The sequence below is a fragment of the Lissotriton vulgaris genome, chromosome 1_2 (assembly GCF_964263255.1).
Source record: "Lissotriton vulgaris chromosome 1_2, aLisVul1.2, whole genome shotgun sequence".
In the NCBI taxonomy this organism is placed as follows: domain Eukaryota; kingdom Metazoa; phylum Chordata; class Amphibia; order Caudata; family Salamandridae; genus Lissotriton; species Lissotriton vulgaris.
In genome coordinates this window covers 268,862,953-268,888,769 of record NC_141686.1, presented here as the reverse complement: position 1 = coordinate 268,888,769, position 25,817 = coordinate 268,862,953, and the positions used below count along the sequence as shown (strand labels likewise).

The following is a 25,817-nucleotide window of genomic DNA, read 5'->3' as shown; positions in this document are numbered from 1 at the left end:
GTACACTGTATTTGACCGGACACAATGTCATCACCCCTTTGGTCATGTTCCTCTGTCCCTGGTGTTCCTAACATGCGCATCTCTCCAATGTCTGCTTCTGTAACGTCCACATTGAACCACTTTGTTACATCCAGGATTATACCCAAGAATCCGACTTGAGTAAGATAAACTCATCACCTGTCTCTCACTTACTGAAGGGCTGTTCGGGCTGCTGAGCCGGTATTATGTGGGTCCTCCAGCCCCTTCGAGCACCCTTGTCTGGGAGGCAAATTACCCCATTTTGCCCAAGTTCTTGACACACCAGTGTTTGTCACTTCAAATGTTGTGGTTTGAAGTTTAATTTCTCTGTGCTCTCCATGTGTAATTTTCCATTTGTCCCCCACTGATCTCCCTTTCTTATCCCTTGCAGAAGAAGTACGCCGCGAGCCCCTACTCGGACGAGATCGTGAAGGAGCTGTCCTCCATGGCCAAGCAGCAGGATGAACCGGAGATGCTCTGGGTGATGGGCCCTGTCCTGGCGGTCATTCTCATCATCATCATCGTCATTGCCATCCTTCTGTTCAAGAGGTGAGCTGCCCCCATGGCCAGGGTACACCTTGTATTCTTTACTGTGCTATTGCTCGGCCCTACCAATCACAGTAAATGCAACAGGCCGCCCACCATTGCTCTGAGCAGCTGAGCCTCAAAGCTTCAGAGCAATGTCTGCATAAGCGCTCAGATCCACGCTTCCAGGATCCCCTTCCTTGCATATGGACACTCGTCCCTGTTTGAGCTCACATGGCACACCATCTCCCCATCCATTGATTGCACACTCATGTTCACATGCAAACGCGTACTTATGACCATTGCCTTTCTTAGCCCTATCAGTCGAAGACACCTGCATATGTAGATCTGATGAGTATTTCCTGTGCTGTCCCTCTGTGCATTCTGAAATGGAAACAACTAACATTGACACCAAATTGCTTTGCTTATAAAACCTAAAAGGGCTACCTTGGGTGACATCAAACAAACACCTAAGGCTGCAGACATTCGAACGTATTGATGATACATTTATTTAAAAAATGTCTGAAAGAAAAAAATAAAAGCAGTTTATTCAACAGTTGCGAACCAACACATGAAAGGGATCACCCTTCTTACAATGTTGCAAAGTGGACCTGACTTAGTGAGCGAAGCTGTGGAAAAATCTAAATTTCCAGTCTTACAAACTAATATCTGCCTGCACACTTCTTGCAAGCTGGGATATTCACAGAGAGAGCCTCACATTAGCTCGAAAGAAATAGCTGCAGATTTCAGTCTCTCAGTGTCCATCAAGTACAGGACATAGATCCTAGAGTGCCTTTGTTGCTAGGAGACGGGCATCGCAGCTCACTTTGTTGGGGGTCTGGATGCAGTCGCATACAATCTCAAGAGATTGGCTGTCCACCATTGGCATGTCTTTATTTAGCTCTAAAGTACAAGTACCGCCCATGGGTTCTTGTGAGTAGGAACCGAAGGTGCAGAAAACCAAGAGCTCCTAGATAAGCACATATATACAAAGGTAGGCTCCGGTTGAGAGTTCCACATTTTGAACTCTCGATGCAAGGAACTTTACACAGGTCCTTTGCGTCTGACTTCAGGAACCTTGGAGAACTCTGGAGGGGTCATTCGGTTCCAGGAGAAGATCTGCATGGCCTTTTATGAGGCACACAGTTCAGAACACAGACCTCAATGGAAGCCAGTGCTCAAAACAATCTGGCTTCTGACACATGGTCAGGTTTGCAAAGCTCACATGCCAGTATGGTGGGTGTGTTCTGAATTCGCGAGAGTCTCCAAACTGAGAGTTTTTAACTCCATAGTCCATAACTTCCCACAGTCCAGTCGCTAGAGGACACAGGCGGCCATGCCCTTGGACTGCATCTGCAGTGGAATATAGGGGAGAACCTTCTTTAAGCAGTGGAGTTGTAAAAATAAGTGGACCAGAACCTTGGAATACGGGCGTCTGTAAAAAGATATTTAGGAAAAATCAATGCTAGAAACTTGCCATTCATAGCAGAAGGCTTAGGGATCCTCTGCCCTTCAAGTAGATTGTATTCGTAGTTCCTCCGGCACCTTGTGGGTCTCTCCCTCTCTTCGCAAGTTGCTTGTTTCCAATACTACTGATAGATGGCCACCTCATCCCAGATCTACACACCATGACTACGCTTGACTTTGTTAACTTAGTGCATTTTGGGAGGTTAAACACACTTGATAGTAGAGAGGTGGCTTTAATTCTGGGCAGATTTAGAAACCTATTTTAACACAAAAGTAGTTCTGAAAATTTGTTGAAGTACAATTAACGTTTACTCTGATGTTCAGAATTTCCAGAGCATTGTCTAAAGTTGTCTGCTGATGCTCAGCAGTGTTCACACTCACTCACCACTGCTTGCACGCATCATGCTCAAACATCCACTGGGCGCTCACCCGCTGTGTTTATGCGCTCTCCCACGTATGTGCCTGTTGCCTGTGTTTGCAGCCAATTACAGTTATACCTAGCTTTGCTTCCTGGTGTTTTGTGGCGTAATTTAACCGTGCTTTGCTTTATCTGTTTTTTTGCTCTTCTCTGGATTTAGCAAACAAGAAAGGTAGGAGCTTCTTTCACTTCTTACCTCTCTTAAAAGTTTCCAACAGTATGTGGGTACCTCAAAATCTGTGTGGCGAGCTCTCACGGCTGGAACCCCGAGAGGAGTGGCATTTCAGGGCTGTTAAAAGGAGGATAGGTTGAAGTTCATGGCGGTAATGGTTGGATGTGCTGAGGACGTGTCTTTGAGTTTAGGGGACCTCTAGGCTCTTGGCCTTTGGGTTGGGTTGACCACTGCACCTAGAATGACAAGGATTTGAGCATTAATAGGTGGAAGGTTAAGAGCACTCGGGATTCAAGAGCAGAAGCTTGTAGCCATCCATGGATCAGCGATAATCAGCCTCCTTCCTAGGCTCGGGGAGTATTTGCCTTCTTGTCGATAAGTTGATACATCTGTGCATCCTTATGGCAGGAGTGGCCGTGGATTGAGGCGCTTTGGAGGTCTAGTTGAACTTGGAGTCAGAAAGTGCATCTTATTGATTATCAGTTATAGCCGGGACACCAGCATTTGACCAATGGAAGCTATTGATGTCTGGAACTAGTGTAGCTTTGTAGACTTGGCTTACTCACGTTGTCCGGACAATCTATCTATTTTGGTGGCCGTAGTGTTGCTGCGTGAATACGTTTCGTAAACTCCTTCATTTTTATATGCTGGTTTGAGTACTGATTGAAGGAAAGAGTTGATGTGGTGGTTCTACGCTTTTGTTGCATGCGATTCTTGGGTTTTTGTCCCATTTAAAGACGATTGACACTTATTCTCATTTTTGAGAATGTATTCAGTTCAGACGGATGTTTGTGGACTGTGATGTGATGCTAAGCAGCTCCTTCAGGTGTATGTATTCCTTCCTTGATGACATGAGCTTTGTCTTTGCCAGGCAGGTGGCTGGCTGGTGCTTTGCATGGATGATTCTGTTGGATTGTGGCTTGTTACAGACAATGTCATTGGAGTTTGAATGTGCCCCATAGGACATCATGGCTGACAATTTCCAGCGTTCTTCGCCATGTCCTGCTTGTCCAATCGACACGCCCTAGTGGGTTAAGTCACATAGACCTTTGCTCAGCAGACATCTAGAATGGTGGCACCAAAAGCCATTCATTATCTCTTATTTGGTCTCTTTTCATGGGCCTGACATTTTGTTTTTTGGGGGATTTGTTATAAGATTAAAAATCATTTTGGCTAGTTTAGTTTGTTCCTAGAACCAGTCTCTTTTGCCGCAGTCTAGGCACAGTGGGCAATTTCAGCTTCAAAAAATACACAACTGTTTTTTTTGGTTTTTGTTTTTTGTTAGAAAAAGAGGCAGTTCACCCTCGGGCAAAGATGACCAGACTGTGGGGCTGAAGGATTCACTGCTGGCCAACTCGTCTGACCCAGTGGAGATGAGGCGTCTCAACTACCAAACTCCAGGTAGGTGACCAACGACGGGCTACATCTGTCGCGAGGAGGCAGAGGTCTCAGATTGACTGCTGCTGGTGCCAGCACTTCACCTAGCTTGCTATGATCACCTGCTGCTTGGATCAGGGAGTAGATTTCACGGAGATGCAGCCGTAGCCCAAGAGGTCAAGTCTCCAAACGAACTAAAGGCCCTCTTACTCGCACCCCGCTGGGAGTGCACTTCTAGAGCGGACTGGTATGTTCTGATGCAGTTTTCGCGTTCAGTCCAGTAGCTGTGCTACTATTTAAAAAATGACATTGTGAATAGTTCATCTTTTTTTAAACCACTTTTAGATGTTACTTATTTTACCAGTATTAATGCAGTTAAAGTTAACATTTCACAGCTTGGGGCACCTTACCTGCACGTTTAGTAATATTTATAACAAGCCCATTCTTCAACTTAGTGTAATTACCATGAAAAGTTAAGACCCTCATCTAAATATCACATGTCCATGCATTCAGTGTGCTTCATTCTGATTCCAGCCTGGAAACAAATTGTATGCTGCGAAATCTTCCACTGATTGCCTTGGTCTACTTTTTTTCACTTGAACTCATACATGTTTGTCCTTGTATGGCTTTATTAAACCTTCCTATCAGGCAGGCACTTTAAAAACCTGACCTGCCACTAATTATTTCATACAGCTTTGATCTAGTTGGAATAGCAGAGGGTGCGGGAGGGCAGACCCCAGCACGATTGTAGGATATCCACATGAGATAAATGCACTTTAAATGAATTGCAATGGAAATCTCCTACAGTTAGTAGCTACAATGAAAATGTGGCTCATACTGAAGCGCTTGGACCTGTGTTGCACATTACAGAGCCAAATATATCCCTTTCCTTCTGGAACGTCATACCCCAGAATACCGAAAGACATTGTAGTGTCACATTAATGGGAGATTGTTCATTGGATAGGTGCCAGATAACATCCAGCAATGAAATCGTTTTGCCTTCATCATGCTCCTAATAAAATAAGTATGAGTGAGTGAATTTCACTCTTAAGACTGAAGGCTAAGTGTGTGCATTCCAATTTGTTGCAGACTCCACATTCCGCATCGGTGCTTCACATTTTAGGTGTTAGCAGAAATCTGCATAAATTGGGCACAGGCTCTGAACATCTCACAAAGTTTCACTAGATTGGCTGCTGCAGACAATGCATTTCAGATCCCCACCAGACATGCCTTTTGTCCAAGAGTGGCACATGTCAAAATCTGGCCTCAAAGCAGTCGCTCCTGGCCAGACATGGAACCTGTTAAATTACGGCTAACTTTAGATCTTACTTTGGTATCTCCTTATTTTCTTCCAAAGCCCCACAATAAATATAACAGATGTTCTATTTTACCTTGAACCTTTATTTCTCTAATCTTGTGGTTGTGGTACTCTCAGTACCCGCGGATCCCTGCAGTACGCACAACGTACAGCTTACCTTTCTAGATCATGTAGATGGGAGGCATGCAATGGCCTGGCAACTACCAGCTGTCAGGATACTACATGCTTGCAGTAGAACTGCTGATGCTCCTCTTCTGATCTTAAAGGGTTCCCAGTTTGCTCTGCAAGCGGCTTTTCCAACAAAGGTTCTGCAACACAATCGACAGCAGTGATTCATATGATCCAGATTCGCGGGCACTGCTAAGCACTCGTCTCCCCTGCGTAGAAGATGCAGAGCTTGTGCATCTTCCACCATCCAACACGACGCCTTTCCAAACTGTAGAGCAGTCAGGCACCCAAAGCTGTCCAGCTCCACTTGAACGACACAGGCTGCAGGTCACAGGCTATTGGACAGAGAGCGGGCCTACCAGTGTGTCCAAGACAAAATGTAAAAAAAAAGATGGAAACGTCCGTTTGAAGCCTACAAGTACCAGAAGGCCCTGGGGAGACATGAGCAGCAACTCATAATATGTTTGAATGTTTTCATGTGACCCTGCAGCCAACCATTGTAAACTCATTGTGCTTTCTATGGGTCGCACCACACTTTTTGATGGGTTTGAAACTAAAAACGATAATGAAGCAACAAGGCGGCATCTCTTGCAAAAATGCCCTCAGCTCTTCTTTTTATAGCAGGAGAATGTGACACCTGCCAGGAGAGCACTCTTGTTTTGACCACAGTGACTGCCACGAAAATGAACCTGAACTTTTTGAGCACTGATATGAGAGTGCAACTGACCCATCAAAAAAGTAATGTAAACATAAAAAATACCTTTCAGCTAGCTCATTCTTGGCCATTGCCAAAACCCTCAGTGGGCTTGGTCCTGTCCTGGTGGGCTAAGATCAGGCCTCTGAATTTCCTAGGCCTAAAAATGTAGTGACAGTGAGGTAGCCCAGCCTGTTGAGTACCTAAGCACAGAACTGTGTAGGACTTATGGGTGGAAGACTCAAAACAAAGTGATGTGAAGCAAATGCAAGACTGGGGGGGATAAGTTCTCAACCTGCCTTGTGCCATCTTCCCAGATTTGAAGTTGGTGCTGTCCGGTACAAGCGCTTGGGTAAGATACTCCGAGACCGTCTTGTGTAGTCCTCCGAGACAAGCGCTTGGGTTAGATACTCAAAGACAGTCTTGTGTAGTCCTCCGAGACTCACAAGTTCGTGGCTCAATAACAGGAGCCGGGGGAACAGTTCTAAGAGTTCTGTGTTGTAGACCCCATTCCCTACTCCGCGGATTTCTTGGATCACAACAAGAGCTGAGAAGAGATGGTCAAAGACCACTTCTTGAGACCTGAAAGTCTTGAAAGCACGCTCATGTACCTTGGTAGGAGACCACACATTCGAAGACTACACTTACAGTCCTACGGGACTCTGATTTGATAGATCAAACATAAGACCCTGAGCTTGGCAGATGTTTCAAGACTGTCTCGCACGGTCCTTCCACATTTAGCATTGGGTATAAGCAACCAGACAAGGTGTTCTTACACCACCCAACACGTTCAGTCATTCAACACTCTAACCTCATGGATCCGGTACTGAATTGTGGGGTTTATATGCTAAAGGGACCTTGTCATCTCCGTTCGCTTAGCTAGATCCTTGCTCAGGACACCTGACTCAACAATAGTTCTTTTTCCCAAACGCCACCACCCCAGTGGTTTAGCCTAGTTTGGCTTCTGGCCCATCAGCCGTATACCTTTCCACTAACTGTGGTGTTTGAGGATGTGATCATATACACAGATGAAGATTCCATACTCCTACACTCCGAACAATTGCCACATTGAAATCCTTCAATGCACGGACATGGATCCACGGATCCTCTAGCCGCTACTGTAAACACTGCCCTTTTGAGGTTCTTGGATTTTTAGGACCAGTGAAATGTGAGCTTCCTCTCAGTCCAGTTCTGGGGATGCTCCGTTGATGACATTGCTCGAGATTACATTCTTTGGCATCTTCTTGACACTCTCCGGTCAACCGAAATAAAGAACATACCCGGGCATGTTCATAAACCCTGTTTGCAAGCACGCCTGCTTCAGAACATTTGTATGTGTCCAGGTGTCTGTGGCCATGTTCATTCTTCACCGCCAGCCTTGTTCTCACCACACTGCTAGAGCTTGTTGGGGAGCCCCTGGGCTGGGCCGCTATAAAGAGTTTTTCCCCCCACTCCCTGCAGATCCTTTAATTGCAAATACATCTTCTGTTGATCACTTTTCCTCCATGTTGACCTCCGCGTGCGTTTGATTTACCTGAGGAGCTATCTCTGTGCGGCGCTTCCTTGAGTGTGCATTGCAGTGCATTGTGGGTATGCTACAAGGGCGCATGTGTTTGAGACTGCGCCCTACCCAGTGCAACGCCTGTTGCTGGAAGTGCGTGTCATGTGGACACATCCATTCCCTCTGACTTTATTGGTTGTGGCCTTGGCATGGGATAGATGGAGCTGAGGTCTGGCCCCTCTAGAGGTGCAGCGAGCCCTGTCCATCGTCTCTTCGCGGCCAGTGGGGCTGGGGCTTTGTTCTGAGTCGTTTCCCTGATGGAGGGGCTCTTGACACTCACCTCTGTCCATGCCCTGGGGTTGAAGCAGAGCACACTGTCCGTTTTTGGTACATCGGTGGTAGGGCTGTGGGTCTAGTTCTCTAACATTTATACTGTTGTTAAGAATGTCTTGACCTCTGACACTGCACTGGAGGTTAAAAAGACAGGCGTGGCCTCTGACATTGCACAGGTGGCAAAGCAGATGGCTATATTCACTGAACAGGTAGCATAGAAGAAGGCCCTATTCTCTGTGTGCACAGGTAGAGTAGCAGAAGGCCAAGTCCACTGGCACTGCACAGGTGGCAAAGTGGTACATCATGTCCACTGCCAGGTGAAGATGTAGCATATCAGAAGGCAGTGTCGTCTGCCATTGCATAGGTTGCTTAGGGGTATACCATGTCCGCTGCCAGTGCACAGGTTGAGTAGTAGTAGGGCGTGTCCACTACCTGTAGACAGGTACCAAAAACAGTGGGCCCTGTCCACCTCCAGTGCAAAAAGAACAATTGATGGACAGAATGCTGCACTAGGTCAGACATTCACCCCAGTGCAGAGATCTGGGCCTAAATCAGGGAAGACCTGGCTTGGCAGTTCGGGCTGGACTGTTCCCATCAGGCACAGGGTCAAGGCTGATTTGCATATGGCTGGGTCTGAACTGGGGTGGCATGATGAGCAAAATAACAATGTGTTTAGCCCAGATCTCTTGACAGCGGGTGAATGTTTGATTTGCTCAGCCTTCCGTCCATCATCTGTGTCTTTTGTTGTCCACCTCCATTGCACAAGTAGCGAAGCTGTACACGGTGTCCACTTCTAGGTGCACAGGTAGCATAGCTTAAGAGCGTAGCCTCTGCCATTGCACAGATAACTAGCAGAGAGCACCGTCTATTGCCAGTACAAAGGTGGTGAAGCTGTACACCATGTCTACTGCCAGGGCACGCATAGCATAGCAGAAGGCCCTGTCCACTGCCAGGGCTCAGGCTGCGCAGCCCAAGGCCCTGTCCACTGCCAGGGCTCAGGCAGCGCAGCCCAAGGCCCTGTCCACTGCCAGGGCTCAGGCAGTGCAGCCGAAGGCCCTGTCCACTACCAGGGCACCGGCAGCGCAGCCAAAGGCCCTGTCCACTGCCAGGGCACAGGCAGCGCAGCCCAAGGCCCTGTCCACTGCCAGGGCACAGGCAGCGCAGCCAAAGGCCCTGTCCACTGCCAGGGCACAGGAAGCGCAGCCTAAGGCCCTTGCCACTGCCAGGACACAGGCAGCACAGCAGAAGGCCCTGTCCACTGCCAGTGCACAGGCAGCACAGCAGAAGCCCCTGTCCACTGCCAGGGCACGTTTGGTAGCAGTAGGCGGTGTCCATTACCAGTGTACAGATAGCAAGCCATAAGGCCCAGTTTCCGTTGTTTCCCTGGTGGTAGACTAGAGGGCCCTTTCTCCTAGCACTGTTGGCGGACAGATGTACCTGCCCTATCTTGGCACCAATGTTGGGACAGAGTGCTCGATCTTACGTGTATGGTAGCTGACCCTGGCCTTTGTTGCTGTACTGACAGCAACAATGGGCCCTGCAAGCAGAAGTGACCCCCTGAAGAGGGCCCTGGCACTTACATTATTACAAATTAAGCACTGAGTGTAATAGGCTACTCCAGGCTTTTTCTCACAATCAAGGATCTATATGTGGGGCTTCACTTAGCTATTTCTAGCCCTCCCCAGTCGCTGGGGCCCCTGACTGCGCAGCTGCTGTAGGATACCTTTTTCTTTCATTTGCATTGTGGTCTCCAGATGCCCACCCCTCTCCCCTTACCACTTACCTCCCTCTTGCCCATCTCCTCTGCCCCCTCCTCAGACCCTGCCCCTGGGTCTGGAGCATATTCAGTGAATCTTAAAAGCTAACAGCTTTTTGTTCTTGCCCCATTTTGTTTCTTTGCAGGTTCGAGTCACCCCAGTTGCCCGAATATTTCAAGTTAGTTTGAATTCCTCTCGTGTTTCTTTGTCATATCACCCTACGTTCTCCACCTCTTGCTTTCTCTACTTGTATCACCTTATATCCTCTCTGTTACACCTATTCTTCCCGTCTCTACTTTCCTTTTCTAGTCCCTCATCCTTTCCTCCACCACTTCACCGTCCTACTTATTTACTTTCCAACAGGCTAATCCATCCTTTCCCAGGACTTCTATTCCCTCCCCAGAGCCTCCTTTCTCTCCTTCTGCCATCCATACATGCCTACCACCCCAACATCTCCTTATTTCTCCCTCCCAATGCTCTCCTCATTTCCGCCCCAGATCATGTCATCCTTTCCCCTCCCTATGCTGCCCTTCACCCTGCCCATGTCATGCTTTTCCCTCCAGCCCATGTGGTCCTTCCTCTTACTGACCAAGTCGTCCTTTCCTTTCCCTGCCCATGCTGTCCTTTCCTCTCCCTGCCAGTGTTGTCCTTTCCTCTCCCTGCCCGTGTTGTCCTTTCCTCTCCCTGCCCATATTGTCCTTTCCTCTCCCTGCCCGTGTTGTCCTTTCCTCTCCCTGCCCATATTGTCCTTTCCTCTCCCTGCCCGTGTTGTCCTTTCCTTTCCCTGCCCATGTTGTCCTGTCCTCTCCCTGCCCGTGTCGTCCTGTCCTCTCCCTGCCCGTGTCGTCCTGTCCTCTCCCTGCCCGTGTCGTCCTGTCCTCTCCCTGCCCGTGTCATCCTGTCCTCTCCCTGCCCGTGTCGTCCTTTCCTCTCCCTGCCCGTGTCGTCCTTTCCTCTCCCTGCCCGTGTCGTCCTTTCCTCTCCCTGCCCGTGTCGTCCTTTCCTCTCCCTGCCCGTGTCGTCCTTTCCTCTCCCTGCCCGTGTCGTCCTTTCCTCTCCCTGCCCGTGTCGTCCTTTCCTCTCCCTGCCCGTGTCGTCCTTTCCTCTCCCTGCCCATGTTGTCCTTCCTCTTCCTGCCTAAGTCATCCTTTCCTCTCCCTGCCCATGTTGTCCTTTCCTCTCCCTGCCCATGTTGTCCTTTCCTCTTCTGCCCATGTTGTCCTTCCTCTTCCTGCCTAAGTCGTCCTTTCCTCTCCCTGCCCGTGTCGTCCTTTCCTCTCCCTGCCCGTGTCGTCCTTTCCTCTCCCTGCCCGTGTCGTCCTTTCCTCTACCTGCCCGTGTCGTCCTTTCCTCTCCCTGCCCGTGTCGTCCTTTCCCCTCCCTGCCCGTGTCGTCCTTTCCTCTCCCTGCCCGTGTCGCCCTTTCCTCTCCCTGCCCGTGTCGTCCTTTCCTCTCCCTGCCCGTGTCGTCCTTTCCTCTACCTGCCCGTGTCGTCCTTTCCTCTCCCTGCCCGTGTCGTCCTTTCCTCTCCCTGCCCGTGTCGTCCTTTCCTCTCCCTGCCCGTGTCGTCCTTTCCCCTCCCTGCCCATGTCGTCCTTTCCTCTCCCTGCCCGTGTCGTCCTTTCCTCTCCCTGCCCGTGTCGTCCTTTCCTCTCCCTGCCCGTGTCGTCCTTTCCTCTCCCTGCCCGTGTCGTCCTTTCCTCTCCCTGCCCGTGTCGTCCTTTCCTCTCCCTGCCCGTGTCGTCCTTTCCTCTCCCTGCCCGTGTCGTCCTTTCCTCTCCCTGCCCGTGTCGTCCTTTCCTCTCCCTGCCCGTGTCGTCCTTTCCTCTCCCTGCCTGTGTCGTCCTTTCCTCTCCCTGCCCGTGTCGTCCTTTCCTCTCCCTGCCCGTGTCGTCCTTTCCTCTCCCCCACCATGCACACATTTTCTTTTTAGCCCTTAAACGAATTTCTCCTCCATCCCCTTGTGCTCCTTTCCCACTGTATGCCTCCCTTTCCCTCCTCATGCATTCCTCCCTTTTGCTCCCTATACTATTGTCATCTTCTTTCCATACCTATTCCAGTTCTCTCCGAAACCCCTTCCATTTCTCTCCCCAAACACCTTTCATCTCCCCCCTCCTTTGCTCTCCCTATGCTCTCCTTTATTCCATCCAGGCCCTTCTTCCACCTACCTGTCACTGAGCTCCTTTCCCCTCCCTCCTCATGCCCTCCGTTCCTCTTCCTAAGCCCTCCACTCCTCTTCCCATGCCCCGGCCCTTGTCCTCCCCATGTCTGCCCTTTTTGTACTCTCCCCACATCCACTCTCCTTTCCGCTCCCCATGCCCACCCTCATTTCCACTCCCCTCCCCATGCTAGTCCTCATTTCCCCTCCATATGCCTGCCCTTCTTTTCCTTTCCTATGCCTGCCTTTCTTGTCCCCTCCCCATGCCTGCCCTACTTTCCTCTTCCTGTGCCCACTCTCTTTTCCTCTGGTATCCTTTCCTCTCCCCAGCATTCCTTTCCTCTCCCCTGCATTCCTTTCCTCATCACCTGCCGACCCTTTCCCTCTTCCCATGCCCACCCACCCTTTCCCTCTCCCCATACCCACCTGCCCTTTCCCTCTCCCCATGCCCACCCACCTTTCCCTCTCCCCATGCCCACCCAGCCTTTCCCTCTCCCCATACCCTCCCACCCTTTCCCTCTCCCCATGCCCACCCACCCCCTCTCCCCATGACCGCCCACCCTTTGCATCTCCCATGACCACCCACCCTTTTTCCTCATGCCTCTCCTCCTTTCCTCTCCTCATGCCCACGTTCCTTTCCTCTCCCCATGGCTGCCCTCCTTCTCTCCCCATGCCCACACTCCTTTCCTCTCTCCATGCCTGCCCTTCTTTCCTCTCCACAAGCCCTCCTTCCCTCTCTCCGTGACTGCACCCTTTTCCTCTCCTCTTGCCCGCCCTTTTCTCTCCTCATCTCCGCCTTCCTTTCATCTTCCTGTGCCCGCCCTTTTTTCCTTTTCCCATGCCTACTCTTCATTCATTTCCCTTCCCCATGCATGCCCTTCTTTCTTTCCCCATGCCTACCCTTCTTTCCTCTTCCCGTGCCTGCCCTCCTTTCCTCTTCCCGTGCCTGCCCTCCTTTCCTCTTCCCGTGCCTGCCCTCTGCCCTCCTTCCCTCTCCCCGTGCCCGCCCTCCTTTCCTCTCCCCGTGCCCGCCCTCCTTTCCTCTCCCCGTGCCCGCCCTCCTTTCCTCTCCCCGTGCCCGCCGTCTTTCCTCTCCCCGTGCCCACCGTCTTTCCTCTCCCCGTGCCCGCCCTCCTTTCCTCTCCCCGTGCCCGCCCTCCTTTCCTCTCCCCGTGCCCGCCCTCCTTTCCTCTCCCTGTGCCCGCCCTCCTTTCCTCTCCCCGTGCCCACCGTCTTTCCTCTCCTCGTGCCCGCACTCCTTTCCTCCCCCCGTGCCCACCGTCTTTCCTCTCCCCGTGCCCGCCCTCCTTTCCTCTCCCCGTGCCCGCCCTCCTTTCCTCTCCCCGTGCCCGCCCTCCTTTCCTCTCCCCGTGCCCACCGTCTTTCCTCTCCCCGTGCCCGCCTTCCTTTTATCTCACCATGCCCACAGTCTTTCCTCTCCCCAAGCCTCTCTTCCTTGCCTCTCCCCGTGCCCGCCTTCCTTGCCTCTCCCCGTGCCCGCCTTCCTTGCCTCTCCCCGTGCCCGCCTTTCTCTACTCTCCCTGTGCCCGCCCTCCTTTCCTCTCCCTGTGCCCACCCTCCTTTTCTCTCCCTGTGCCCGCCCTCCTTTTCTCTCCCTGTGCCCGCCCTCTTTCCTCTCCCTGTGCCCGCCCTCTTTCCTCTCCCTGTGCCCGCCCTCCTTTTCTCTCCCTGTGCCCGCCCTCCTTTTCTCTCCCCGTGCCCGCCCTCCTTTCCTCTCCCCGTGCCCGCCCTCCTTTCCTCTCCCCGTGCCCGCCCTCCTTTCCTCTCCCCGTGCCCGCCCTCCTTTCCTCTCCCCGTGCCCGCCCTCCTTTCCTCTCCCCGTGCCCGCCCTCCTTTCCTCTCCCCGTGCCCGCCCTCCTTTCCTCTCCCCGTGCCCGCCCTCCATTCCTCTCCCCGTGCCCGCCCTCCATTCCTCTCCCAGTGCCCACCCTCCTTTCCTCTCCACGTGCCCGCCCTCCTTTCCTCTCCCCGTGCCCGCCCTCCTTTCCTCTCCCCGTGCCCGCCCTCCTTTCCTCTCCCCGTGCCCGCCCTCCTTTCCTCTCCCCGTGCCCGCCCTCCTTTCCTCTCCCCGTGCCCGCCCTCCTTTCCTCTCCCCGTGCCCGCCCTCCTTTCCTCTCCCCGTGCCCGCCCTCCTTTCCTCTCCCCGTGCCCGCCCTCCTTCCCTCCCACCGTGCCCGCTCTTCTTTCATCTCCCTGTGCCCGCCTTCCTTGCCTCTCCCCGTGCCCGCCTTCCTTGCCTCTCCCCGTGCCCGCCTTCCTTGCCTCTCTCTGTGCCCCCCTCCTTTACTCTCCCTGTGCCCGCCCTCCTTTCCTCTCCCTGTGCCCGCCCTCCTTTTATCTCCCCAAGCCTGCCTTCCTTTCCTCTCCCCAAGCCTCTCTTCCTTTCCTCTCCCCATGCTACCCGTTCCATTCAGATCCCAAGTACAAATCTCCACTCCCTTGTTTACCTTTCCTCTCCCTCCTCAGGCCTCTTTTATCTCTCTATCTATGCCCTCCTTTGCATATCGAGGGCACACCTCCTTTCCTCTGAACCCTCATGCTCACTTTTCCTCCCCTCCCTCACGCTCATCTTTCCTCACTATCACCTTTCATCTCCTTCCTTGCTCTCCTTTCCCTCGCCATCCCCCTTCTTTTCTCTTCCTCAATTTGATCCCTTCTTTCATGTCATTTTCCCTACCCCAGCAGTCCTTTCCCCTATCTCCATGCCCCCATCTCGTCCCCATGCCTCCTATAGGTTCTCCCCCAGCCCTCCTTCACTGTCCTTCCCCATTCCTGTTGCTCCCCCAGGCACCCCACTTTCCTCATGTCCTCTTCTCCCACCCCTACCCTTTGGCCGGAACAGCTTGTGGAAACCTGAACATGTCTTCCCATAGGTCCTTTAATACATAGTCCACAGATAGTAAGGCAAGCCCTTGGAATTCTGGGACATCAAATCAGAGAAGCACAGAGCGACATAGTCTGCCGTGTATCTTTCTCACCACCCTCTTGAGCAGCGTAGATTTCTGTGGCCACCTGATGCCCATTCTGGGCAGTTTCCCGACTCCTCTGTCCTGACCATTTCCGCCACGCTGACGTACAACCGGAAACCCTGAGCCCGATTCACATAGATTTTCCTGTGAGTTGCTCTGCTTTATGCTTAAAGCGCTTTGGCTTGTTCCTGAACCCAGGAAGTAAGACTAGAGTACTCCTGGATTAAGAAACTGCCCAGGAGTATCACCAGAGTGACTCATACCTAGTCAAAGCAAAATGCTGGTAAACTGGGCCTGCTGAGTTTAATGAAAATAATGTTTATTTAAGTGCTTCTCAAACAGAAGTTTATAGCTTGTCGAATCAAAAAGGGAAAATGGTTTTTCAGTTTAATAGTTGTATTAGATTTTAAATAAACAGCATAAAAATAAAATGTAATCCATCTGGGAATAAAAGAAAGGAAAAGTAAATAATCACAGTATACAAAAGTACACAATTTGCCCATCTTAAAACTGGATGACCTAGTAATAAAACTACTGTGAGTAAATGAAGTACTTGATAATACTATTAATTTTTTATCATATCAGAGCTATAAAACGCAGCAATAGAATAATACATACTGTTATATGCTATAGTATATATTTAAGTAAATCAATATTAAGAAAAGGGAAAGGTGTAACATCAACTGCTACACCGAAAGATGGAATGAGAAAGAATAAGAACCACGAGGGAGAGGAGAAAAAAGGAATGAGAAAAAGAAGAAAACATGAAATAGGACATTAATACAAATTATAATACATATGTGTTGTATAAAATGTTCATAGTGGATTAGTAACAGCACTTTCAGCAATTGTAGCTATATAATTAGTGGAATCATAAATGTGCAACTTGTAGTAACAAAAATGAGACGCTTTCAATTCCAAGATATGGAGCGAAGGCGTGCGGCTGATAAAAATATCACCCCACAAAGAATACAAGATTAGGTGGTAAAGTCCTTCCAGCAAGATGGTAATCGTTGCGGATGCAACCAGTAAAACAATATCTTGAGTTTCAGATGTTAGCAATGAAGAAAACTGATGGATTGCGCATCTTTATGCTAAAGCTCTCGCTGATCGACGTCTAGTCAATCTTTGCTGCTTGTCTGCAGCTCTGCGGAAAGCCTGGAGTGGAGAACAAGGCAGTTTCTGAGAAACTGTGTTCTTCCTACAGGTGTTTCTGAATCCCACACAGCAGGTGTAGCAGTGTGCTATGCCTGGTTCAGACCAGTCCTAAAGGCCCATGCCAGGGTGCTTCTCAGAGGTTGCACCGGCATGGTGATCTAGCCCTCTCCCTAGGCGGCAGTGTCCTACTCTTTTAAAGAGCAGGGACAGAGTTGGATTCCACCCCACAACCCTTAAAGGTAGATTCTTCATCTCTCCAAGATTTGCCCTCTAAGGTGCAGGACACTGGCCAGATGTGCAGAGGATCTAGAGTACGCCCCGTGCAAGTCTACTGCCTGGCTCGCTTCACTCCTGCCTGGATCAGGAAGCGTGGTGGAGCACTTTGAGCCTTTCATGGGGGACCTGGGAAGACTGAACTGCTTTGAGAAGCTGATGGGAAGTGTCTGACCTCCCAGAGGCTGTGTACTAGCCTTCTCAGTCTGGGTATTTGGGCCAACCACACTGGAGAGTAGAGGAGCCGAGAACTAGACTCTGGTGCGGTACTCGCATCCTCAGCTTCTCGGCTGTAGCCATTTAATGTCGGAAGATTTGGATGACACTTGGGCAGAGCTTGTGCACAGGTGACTGCATGCATGGTACTGAGCTCAGACAGGCCACGGCAGAGTCACGACATGCAGTGTGCGTAGGCTCTTACTCAGTGGAATCTGCCCTGCACCAGACCAGCCTCCTCAGTAGAGCTGTCCTTTACCTTCCCAGGATGCTGGGGACAAACTCTGTGTAATGGAGTAAATCTGGAACTGGTGCACTGAACATGGAGAACTGTGAGGAGTCTGGGTGGAGCAAGTCATGGAAAAGGAGCCTTGTCCATGTCTGGAAGATGAAGGAAACTTCTTTGATGGGGAGAGGACCAGGTGTAGGGTAGGCCAGAACTGACGTGCATGTGCAGACGAGCTTTAGATCAGAGTAGCGCAAGGTACAAGCTGTTAGCATAGTGGGTAAGTTGTGGGTCTTAGACCCTCGGCAGCGGGAGTGCAGCAGAATAGGATTAATACGCATTGGTGGCTCCGTGGATCCCACCACCCGATCAGCACTCTGCTCAAAGTCAGCCAACTGCTACTTTATCGATCCACCTTTCATTGATCCATTGGGAGAGACCTTCTGTTCAGTCCCTGCTGTTTCCTTTGCTCTGAGCCATCTATCTGTCTGCAACCCAGAGTCCTTCCTTTACTTCCATAGTGGAGAAGTGTGGCTCAATGGTTAGAAGAGGCAGACCATGAAGCAGAGCTCAGACCCGGGACCAGGGTTCAATTCCCGACGCGGCAGGGTCTTGAGCCCAAAATGTCCACGGACTCGATAATTCTCGCTTCGGTGCCTGCTCAAATCATGGGTTCACACTCTGCAACTCCGGGCAATAGCTTGCTTAATCTCCACTATGGCCCCCGCGGCGGGATGCCTGGCATTCACTTTGGGGGTGCCCAGTACGGGTTATCTCACAGGGAAAAACCAGGACGGGTTCCCAAAGCAAGCGCTTGGAGACCGTTGGTGATAATGCGCTATATAAATATAAATTACAATTACAATTACTCTGCCCCCCCCGTCCTCACTCTCTAGGAACCGGAGTGCCCACCACCTTTTGCTTCAAAGTGCATTAGAGACCGCTAGACATAGATGTTTCACTCTGCCTTATTCAACTGGGCACCTTTTCTGCATATCCAGGTTTGACCAAACCCATAAGTCGTAGTGAAGATGCACACAGCTTAACTACAAAAACAAAACAGACTTATACAAATTGGGGATGTAATAGAAGGATTTTGCTTCGGCTAGACCATGACATCAAAAACAGCTCAGAGCAGAGACTGGTTACACCCAGTGCCATCCCTAAAGTGCTTCACCCAGTGCCATCCCTAAAGCTCTTCACGCCTAATCTAAAAAATCAGAGCAGTGAGGCATCAATACTCAGAGCAGAGACTGGTTGCAGCCAGTGCCATCTCTAATTTGCTTCACCCAGTGCCATCCCTAAAGTGAGTCACTACTAAACTAAAAAAAACCAGAGCAGTGAGGTATCCATATTCAGAGCAGTCTGGTCACACCCTATGCCATCCCTAAATCTAAAAAATCTGAGCATTGAGGCATTAATACTCAGAGGGACTGGTTATAGCAGTGCCATCCTAATCAATACTCAGAGGAGAGTCTGGTTACACCCAATACCATCCATAAAGCGCTCCACTACTAATCTGAAAAATCTGAGCAGGGAGACATAAATGCTCAAAGCAGATCCTTGCCTGGGAAAGATAAAGGAACTGAATGTTTCTGAATTTGTTCTCCACTAGCTACAGTTACTTATGTTGTCTCGGCCTCTCCAGTTTCTAACCTAAACCTCACTCCTTTGCTAATGATCCTTTACCTTCTCCTTTTCATCCATTTAGTCTCTTCTTGTTTATTCTGACTCCGAGCCTTTCCTTCCCAGCTGTTCTATTTATTCGCCTCCCCTTTATTCTGCATTTCTTCGTCTCCTACTCTTTCTTGTCATGCAACCCCACTCGAGCAAGCATTACTCCCTACTTCACCACTCTTCCCCATCTGTGCCTTTCTTTGTTTGCTCCCAGCTTTTTATTTCACTCTTCAGCCCTGTTGATTTGTTGCTCAGCTTGTGCTCACCATCCACTCACGGCCTCGCATAGCTGAGTGTGTGTGGCGCGAGCGCTTGGCCGTTCGCCACCATGTGCTCTTGTCCGCATGCTCACTGGGGCAGGTCTATATGATCACATCCGTGTGTTGAGATATGTAGGTCCAGGACCAGTCGACATGCTGTCCTCCATCCATCATGCCGCTTTTCACATCGCCTCATAGGTCATGCAGTCCAACACAGTCACCTTTATTTGAGTGGGTGCAGGGTCACCCCAGTCTACCAGATCAGCATCTTCCTCAGGCACTACAGCTCTCTTCTTTTGTTTCCACTAGGCATGAGGGACCACCCTGCCATCCCAATATCAGATCTCGCCGACAACATTGACCGGTTGAAAGCCAACGATGGACTCAAGTTCTCGCAGGAGTATGAGGTAAGAGCACTGCGTGGTAGTGAGAGATGGAATGGCGGGGCTAATCAGGCTTCAGATTCTAAAATGGATGAGTGTTGATGAAGCAATAGAGACATTCCACCAGACCCCCTAAGTGTCAATTAGGGGGTGTGCATCTTAGGGCAACAAAGTAATACATTGGCCTTCTGTAGCATGGTTGTTGGGAGACCACGTTCTTTTTCTGATGGATTCTTCAAAACCACCTCTTTGTCCATCTTAAGCAGGTGCCAGACTGGATCTGGAAACCTTTATTAGCACTGCTGCCGCATGCCACTCGGCGGTGCAGTGTGGCTCTTCGTTGACTTAGTTCCACCGTACACCAATGTTAGTTCCTCTTTCCGTACTAACAAACACCAAGCGAAACCACTTGACCTAATGCGCACTGTTGCACTTCCCGCTGGAGTGCTTCTGTTCAATTTATCAACATAAATCTTATCAAATATTAAATTAACAGAACCATTCCGTAATCCACACACTCATTACATGGTTTTTTTCATTGTTGTTTACTTGTTTCTTTTTCAAAAAGTAAATCACACTTTATAACCAATTGTAAGTTTCATTGGATTACAATTTTACATTCCCAGTTCTGACATAAACATTTTTATGCTTGCTTTCAACGCCCTATGCATTTCGGGCCCCTTGGCCCTTCCTCAGGGGTTGTATCTAGAAAAAATCAAAAATAATTCATACTATTTGTTTTTAGTTCCTCTTTCCGTGCCTTCAAATGCGGGTCCGAATCTCTGCCCCCACTTTTGATTACTCCCAAAACGACATCCATTGTCCAGGGAAAGGAAAAGAAATACTTTGTTTGATTAATAAAAATCATTACAATGGTGAACATGCATCCATAATGAAAAACGTATATCAAGAATGGTCATTAAGATATTTGCATTTGTACCATCACAACAATTAAAAAGATAAAGTTCATCAGAAAATAATTTAACATTCTAGAAACCTATTTTTGTAATAATAAAATGTATTAACTCATCTAGACAATACAACACTCTTTTTTAAAAAGAAGTAAGTAAAAAACTGTTAAAAACCATAATTATCCATTCTAATTTTATCATCTGCTAGGGCCACAGGCAGACATTAGTTATTAAAAGGCAATAATTAATTACGCTGGTAATATGATTCCTTATTTGTGGTAAAGTCCCGGGTGATGCAAATCCATTTATATAATAAAATCCCTGCATACAATAGTTTGAAAGTTCCAGGGATACACAGAAACACAAGATAGTCCGTACGCCAGAGGCCGTGGTCTGCTGCTCTTGAGTGGTGCGGAGGAGTGTGAAAGCCAATAGAACAACGTAGGGCTTAGTCTGTCCTTTAATAATTAATCGTTGAGGACTTGCTGGCTCTCACTGTTTATAAATTTACTTGCTGCCCCCACTTTCGATGACTCCTAAAACTAAATCCCTTGTCCAGGGGAACAAGCTACCATGCCATAACAACCGAAAATGAGATGTCATTCACAGACCCGCAAGAAGAGTGAGTCTGCTGTTTGGGCTCGGAGCACTATGCCAAGTGGAGCGATGAGTGCACCCTCATCTGGCAAAAGGTGATCGAGGACTGTCAAGTGAAGCTATAGGTCACCGAGCACAGGAAGAAGTCATGGGCTTCTCTTATGTCCTATTCTCGCTCCAAGTAGAGGGCCCAGACCTGCTGCTACGCCTGGGGCTGCTCCAGCAAGATGTCGTCTGAACGGTCAAAGTCCTCCAGTAAGTCGAAACCCAAACAGAAACATAAGAAGGTGAAGTGAGACTCAACCCATCCATCCACTCTTGCTGAAGAGAAGTCGAGAGTGTGTAAAGGTGCCATTCGATCTCACTCCCGATCAGACTGAGTTGATTTTGCATTGATCACAATGCACCCAGAATTCTCGGCCATTGTCTAGCCTGCAGCAGGTTGTTGCCTTACAGGGTCTTCCTGTGCATCTCTGACACCTGTCTGGCTCCCTCTGGTGTGCCATCAGGCCCCACGGATCCACAGGGGCTCTGTCTGATTACTTCTGGTGATCCATGCTTGATGGTGTCAGAACCTGTTGGACCCATCTTGGGTTCAGCACCCACGCCAGTGTAGACTTTCAGACCTGTTCCAACACTCACCTCTGTCCCTCTTTCATCGATGCCGACACCAGAGGAGAATCTGTTACCAATGCCGCTGTCCGACGCCGGTCGCGCTCCAAATGACTACAACGCACGTGATCCTCTGACTATCTGAGTCTGGTCCTGAAGAAGCTCCATTGTCTTTTTGGCTCCGACTCTGACCAGAGTTGCTACCACTCAGAGATGATGATGATGGTGGGGATGGGGCTAATTTACCCTCCCCATTATAATGCTGATAGTCTCTACATGGGCGTACAGGAGGCCAGTGGGCCAGATACTTCCCCAGGTACAGGGTTGAATTCGCCCTTTGGGTCCCCTTTGGAGGAGAGGGCCTCCTTTGCTGTGGTAATACAAATAGTGGCAAAGGTCCTGGTCCTACAACTGCCTTCCTTTGGAGTCAATACAAATGTCTTCGCAGAAGTTTTACAACCTGCCCCAACCTCATGTGAGCTCTTCCTTCTTTTCAATGAAGCCCTCACTGACACCTGTATGGGCACTTGGTCTAAGCCCTGTTCTTGCCCTTTGGTGAACAGGCAGGCGACCATATGTTATAAACTGGCTTCTGGTGAACCGGATTTCCGTAAACATCATCCTACTGCAGACAGTCTGGTGGTCTAGGCTTGCACCAGCAAGGTAAACCCTATAGCATTCCCAACGCCCACGCATACAGGGAGTTGATTAGAATTGAGATGTTCAGAAAACAAATGTTCTCATCAGCTAGACCTACATTGGCGTAGTTCAAAGCTGTTTGTTTATTGGGCCTATGGCAAATGGCCCGTTAGATGTTGCCGGTAGTCCTCGAAGAGCTTAGATCCACCTTGGAGCTTCAAGGTGGCTAAATACATGCTACGTTCTGGTCTTTATACAACTGATTGCCTGAGGCGTGCAGCTGGCATCAGTGTGGTCGCTATGCCTGGATGCGATGCACAGGTTTCTCAGGCTACGTACAAGCTTCCCTTATAAATATGCTTTTCGTTGGCTTGTGCCTGTTCCGTGAAAAAGTAGGATTCTGCTTTAGCGTGTTCTAAGGAGAGTAGGGCTAAGCCACACACTCTGGGTGTTTTAGGCGCTGCCAAAGAAGTTTACTCATCAGCTCAGGAGATTCTGAGGCTGCTTCAGCGGGTTATCTGTACAGGCAATGTCCGTCCCCCCGACCCCACTTCAGTCGCCTCCAGTCCTTTCATGACTGCAAATTAGGATCTGGCAGGCAACGCAGAGGTGGTCATGGGCATCGGTCTCCTAAGTTGCCTTCCTTGGGGCAACAACCCCCAAGCTGCTGTAGCTTTTCATTAGTGGTGCACAATGTGAGAGGCAGGATCAAGAACTTCCTTCCAGGGTGTGGGTCCATCACATCCGGTAGAGGGATCCTCCAAATCGTTCAGCATGGCTATGCCCTACCCTTTCTATCGGTCAGCTGCACCTTGCTCAAAAATCATAATGTCTCTTATAGGAGCCCCTGTCCATTCTAATGCAAGAGGCGCAAGTAATAGCCTCCAAAGGAGCCATCAAGTTAGTTCTAGACTCAGAAATAGGGCCGGGTTGTTACTCACACTAGTTGTTTGTACCATAGAAGGATGGTAGGATTCAGTCTATGTTGGATCTTCACCCTCTGACTTCCTTCTTAAAGATGTGCAAATTAAAAAGGCTCACAGTGGCCCAGGTTCTGTCTGCCCTGGGTGAGGACCACTGGGTGCATATTTTCATATACCCATCCTGCAGTCCCACAGACTTCACCTGCCGTTCAGGGTAGGCCGAGAGCCTTTTCAGGTAGCCATGCTCCACTCTGGCCTCACCAGTGCCTCTCTGGTGCACACCAAAGTGATGGCAGTGGTTGCCTTCCATCTTCGGAGGTTGGGGAGATCAGTTTTCCCTTGCCTTGATGATTTGCTGTTGAAGGGGCACTCACCACGATCAGTGGGGGGACCACCTCTAGACAACATTGAACCTCCTGACATTGTTGGGGTTCTCAAAGAAGCAGCTGATGTCACTCCTGATTCCTTCACATAGGTTTCCTTTCATAGGAGCTGTCTTAAACTTAATAATTTCCTATAAGAAACCAACACCCTAGGCAATCCGGTTTTAGACCGGGCCACTCAACTGAATCAGTGCTGCTCCACCCCGCTGACACCCTAAAGTTTGCCATGGATCGGGAAAGGATGCAGTACTGGTTCTGTTGGATTTTTTGGCAGAGTTCGATACTGTCTCTCACGACATCCTGAGAGACATGTTGGCAGACAGCGGAGTCACAAACCAGGCATTGGCCTGGATCACATCTTTTTTAGAAAACGGGCATCAGATTGTAACATTGAGAAGTCCCAAATCGGGAGAAAAATGGTTGTCATCAGGGGTTCCCCAGGGCTCATCCTTGAGCCCAACCCTTTTCAATCTTTATATGACACCACTTCTCTCTCTGATGGCCAAGTTTGATGTTGAAGCCATTGCATACGCAGACGACACCCAGCTGATTCTCGCTCTTGATAAAAACTCCACAGTGGCGGAAGACTAGTTTCACCACTGTCTAACAGCAGTTATGGATTGGATGAAACTGAATCCTCTTAAATCTAGCAGCTCGAAAACTGAAATGATGCTGTTTGGAAAGTTAAACCTATGTAGGCCCAATCAGTGGTCGCCTTCAAATTAGGATGCGCCTCCCTCAACAGTGGACACAGTCGGAAATCTAGGAATAAAATTTGATCCGACATTATCTTTCCACACACAAGCACTTGCTATGGCAGGCATGTGTTTCCAAACAATAAAAACTCTCTGAAAATTCCTGGACCTGCTCCCGGTGCCTGCTAGAAAACCAGTTGCAGCAGTCCTAATCCTATCTCGCCTGGTCTACTGCAATAGTCTATAGGCAGGAACAAAAAGAGACTGCAGTAAAAAGATTGCAAGTGGTCTAGAATGCTGCAGCAAGGTTGGAACTTAAACTGCTTAGAGACTCCTCCGCCGCCACAGCATTAAAAACCCTTCACTGGTTACCGGTCCATAAGAGGATTCTTTTTAAAATCCTGACCATCACCTACAAAGTCATAAGCTAAACCGGGCCAGAGTATCTAAGATCCAGAATTAAGCCTTACACCACTCAACGTACTCTGCGGTCATCCTCCGAGAATCTGTTAGCAGTCCCCGATTTCAAATTGAAATCCAGAGGTGGAAAGACAATGGCAGTCTTAGGGACTAAAGCAGGGAACGCCCTGCCTACATAGCTGAGACATGCACAATCAGAACTTACCTTTAGGAAGCTTTTAAAAACGTGTTTTTTCGCAACCCCCAGATCACATGGTGTTATCCTATATCTAAAGCACCACTACTCAGTTGCCCTCCACTCTGCAATCTGCCAGATTTCCTTCTTCTGCCAAAGTGCCAAGATGCTCCTTGGAGTAAACGTTGCGCTATACAACAAAACTCTCCATTCATTCATTCATGGACCACTGGCGTAACGAAAAGTGAGGGGGCCTCCCTGCACGGTACTTAGGGGGTCCCCCTCCGGGCTCAATCAGGAGCTCTCCGTCCAGAGTGCAGTGCCGTGGGGGCCCCTTGGAGCTAGGGGCCCCCCGCACCGCGTGGGCTGCGGGGGCCTGTGTTACGCCCCTGTCTTGGACAGGGTGCAGTTCAGGGCCTTCCCTCCGTCACAGCGAGGCCTGGACATTTTGGCTATGATCCTGATGTTTCAACCTTGGTTCTGGATTTCGGCGAGAGCAACTCAGGCTTCCTGACCTATTGGCTTCCTGCATCCTACTTGTCGACTACACCAGGTGTCCTGTGTGTTCTGTGCAGTGGAATCTGAAGTCTTGTGAGCTTAGCATTAAAGATGCCTGTCCAATGGTTTTGGAAGAGTCTTCAAAATACCCGCAGCACTTGCTGCTCAGCTGCAATCGTACCAGCAGCAGGCCCCTCTCCCTTCCACGCCCACAGATGACTGTGGGACTGGTGGGTCACTGCTAGGTTGAGAAGTTCATCTGGGAGAGGTGGAGAACAGAGGACTCCAATATCTGGCCAAATCCCATCTCCATCTCTTGGAGTTGTGGCCATTGGTCTGGCCCTGAATCCCTTCCTGCCATCCATCATGGGTAGACTGGTGCTCAGTCAACACTAATGCTATGTGATACTGCAACAAGCAGGGTGGATTGGGGTCCTGGTTCCTGTGCCAAGGGACTCTGAACCTCTGGTGTGGGCTGGAGTGTCAGGGCAGCTCCCTGATCACAAACCTCCGAGAGGCAGTGGTCAGCGTTCAATCTACCACCTGATGTTGATGACCTCCTTGCTGCTAGGCGCCCATCTACACCGGGTGCCAGGACTAATGTGTGGCCCTGTGTGTGTAGCACACAAGATAGACCCTTTGCAAGCCTAGGTGTCAGATGTTTCATTGTTTGTTTCTTTGGCCCAACAATGTCTGGCAGTAGCCACTAAAAATTTTATTGATCATCCCTTTCAGTGTGTTTGCAGAAATTGACTGAAGGTCAATAAGGAGGCAATAGGCAATTTTATTACAAGAGGGGGTGCGCAGCTCAGAGTCCAGTAGGCCAAAGTGAGTAGAAAAGTCACTTCATTCTTAGAAAATATTCCTTAAATAAA

The 25,817-nt window shown here is 49.7% G+C and overlaps 1 protein-coding gene across 10 annotated transcripts in view; it reads left to right on the top strand.

Annotated features, from left to right (window-relative positions):
- The window catches only part of PTPRF (protein tyrosine phosphatase receptor type F), a 756,588-nt gene that overhangs the window by 665,841 nt on the left and 64,930 nt on the right, over window positions 1-25,817 (top strand). For 6 of the 10 annotated variants that reach the window (XM_086953199.1, XM_086953208.1, XM_086953207.1 and 3 more), the window contains 4 exons: window positions 410-567; window positions 3,886-4,001; window positions 9,894-9,926; window positions 19,016-19,113. In XM_086953199.1, the coding sequence (XP_086809325.1) occupies window positions 410-567; window positions 3,886-4,001; window positions 9,894-9,926; window positions 19,016-19,113 (405 nt within the window). The remainder of the gene's footprint in view (window positions 1-409; window positions 568-3,885; window positions 4,002-9,893; window positions 9,927-19,015; window positions 19,114-25,817) is intronic. The other 4 variants (XM_086953202.1, XM_086953209.1, XM_086953206.1 and 1 more) reach the window with 1 other exon arrangement.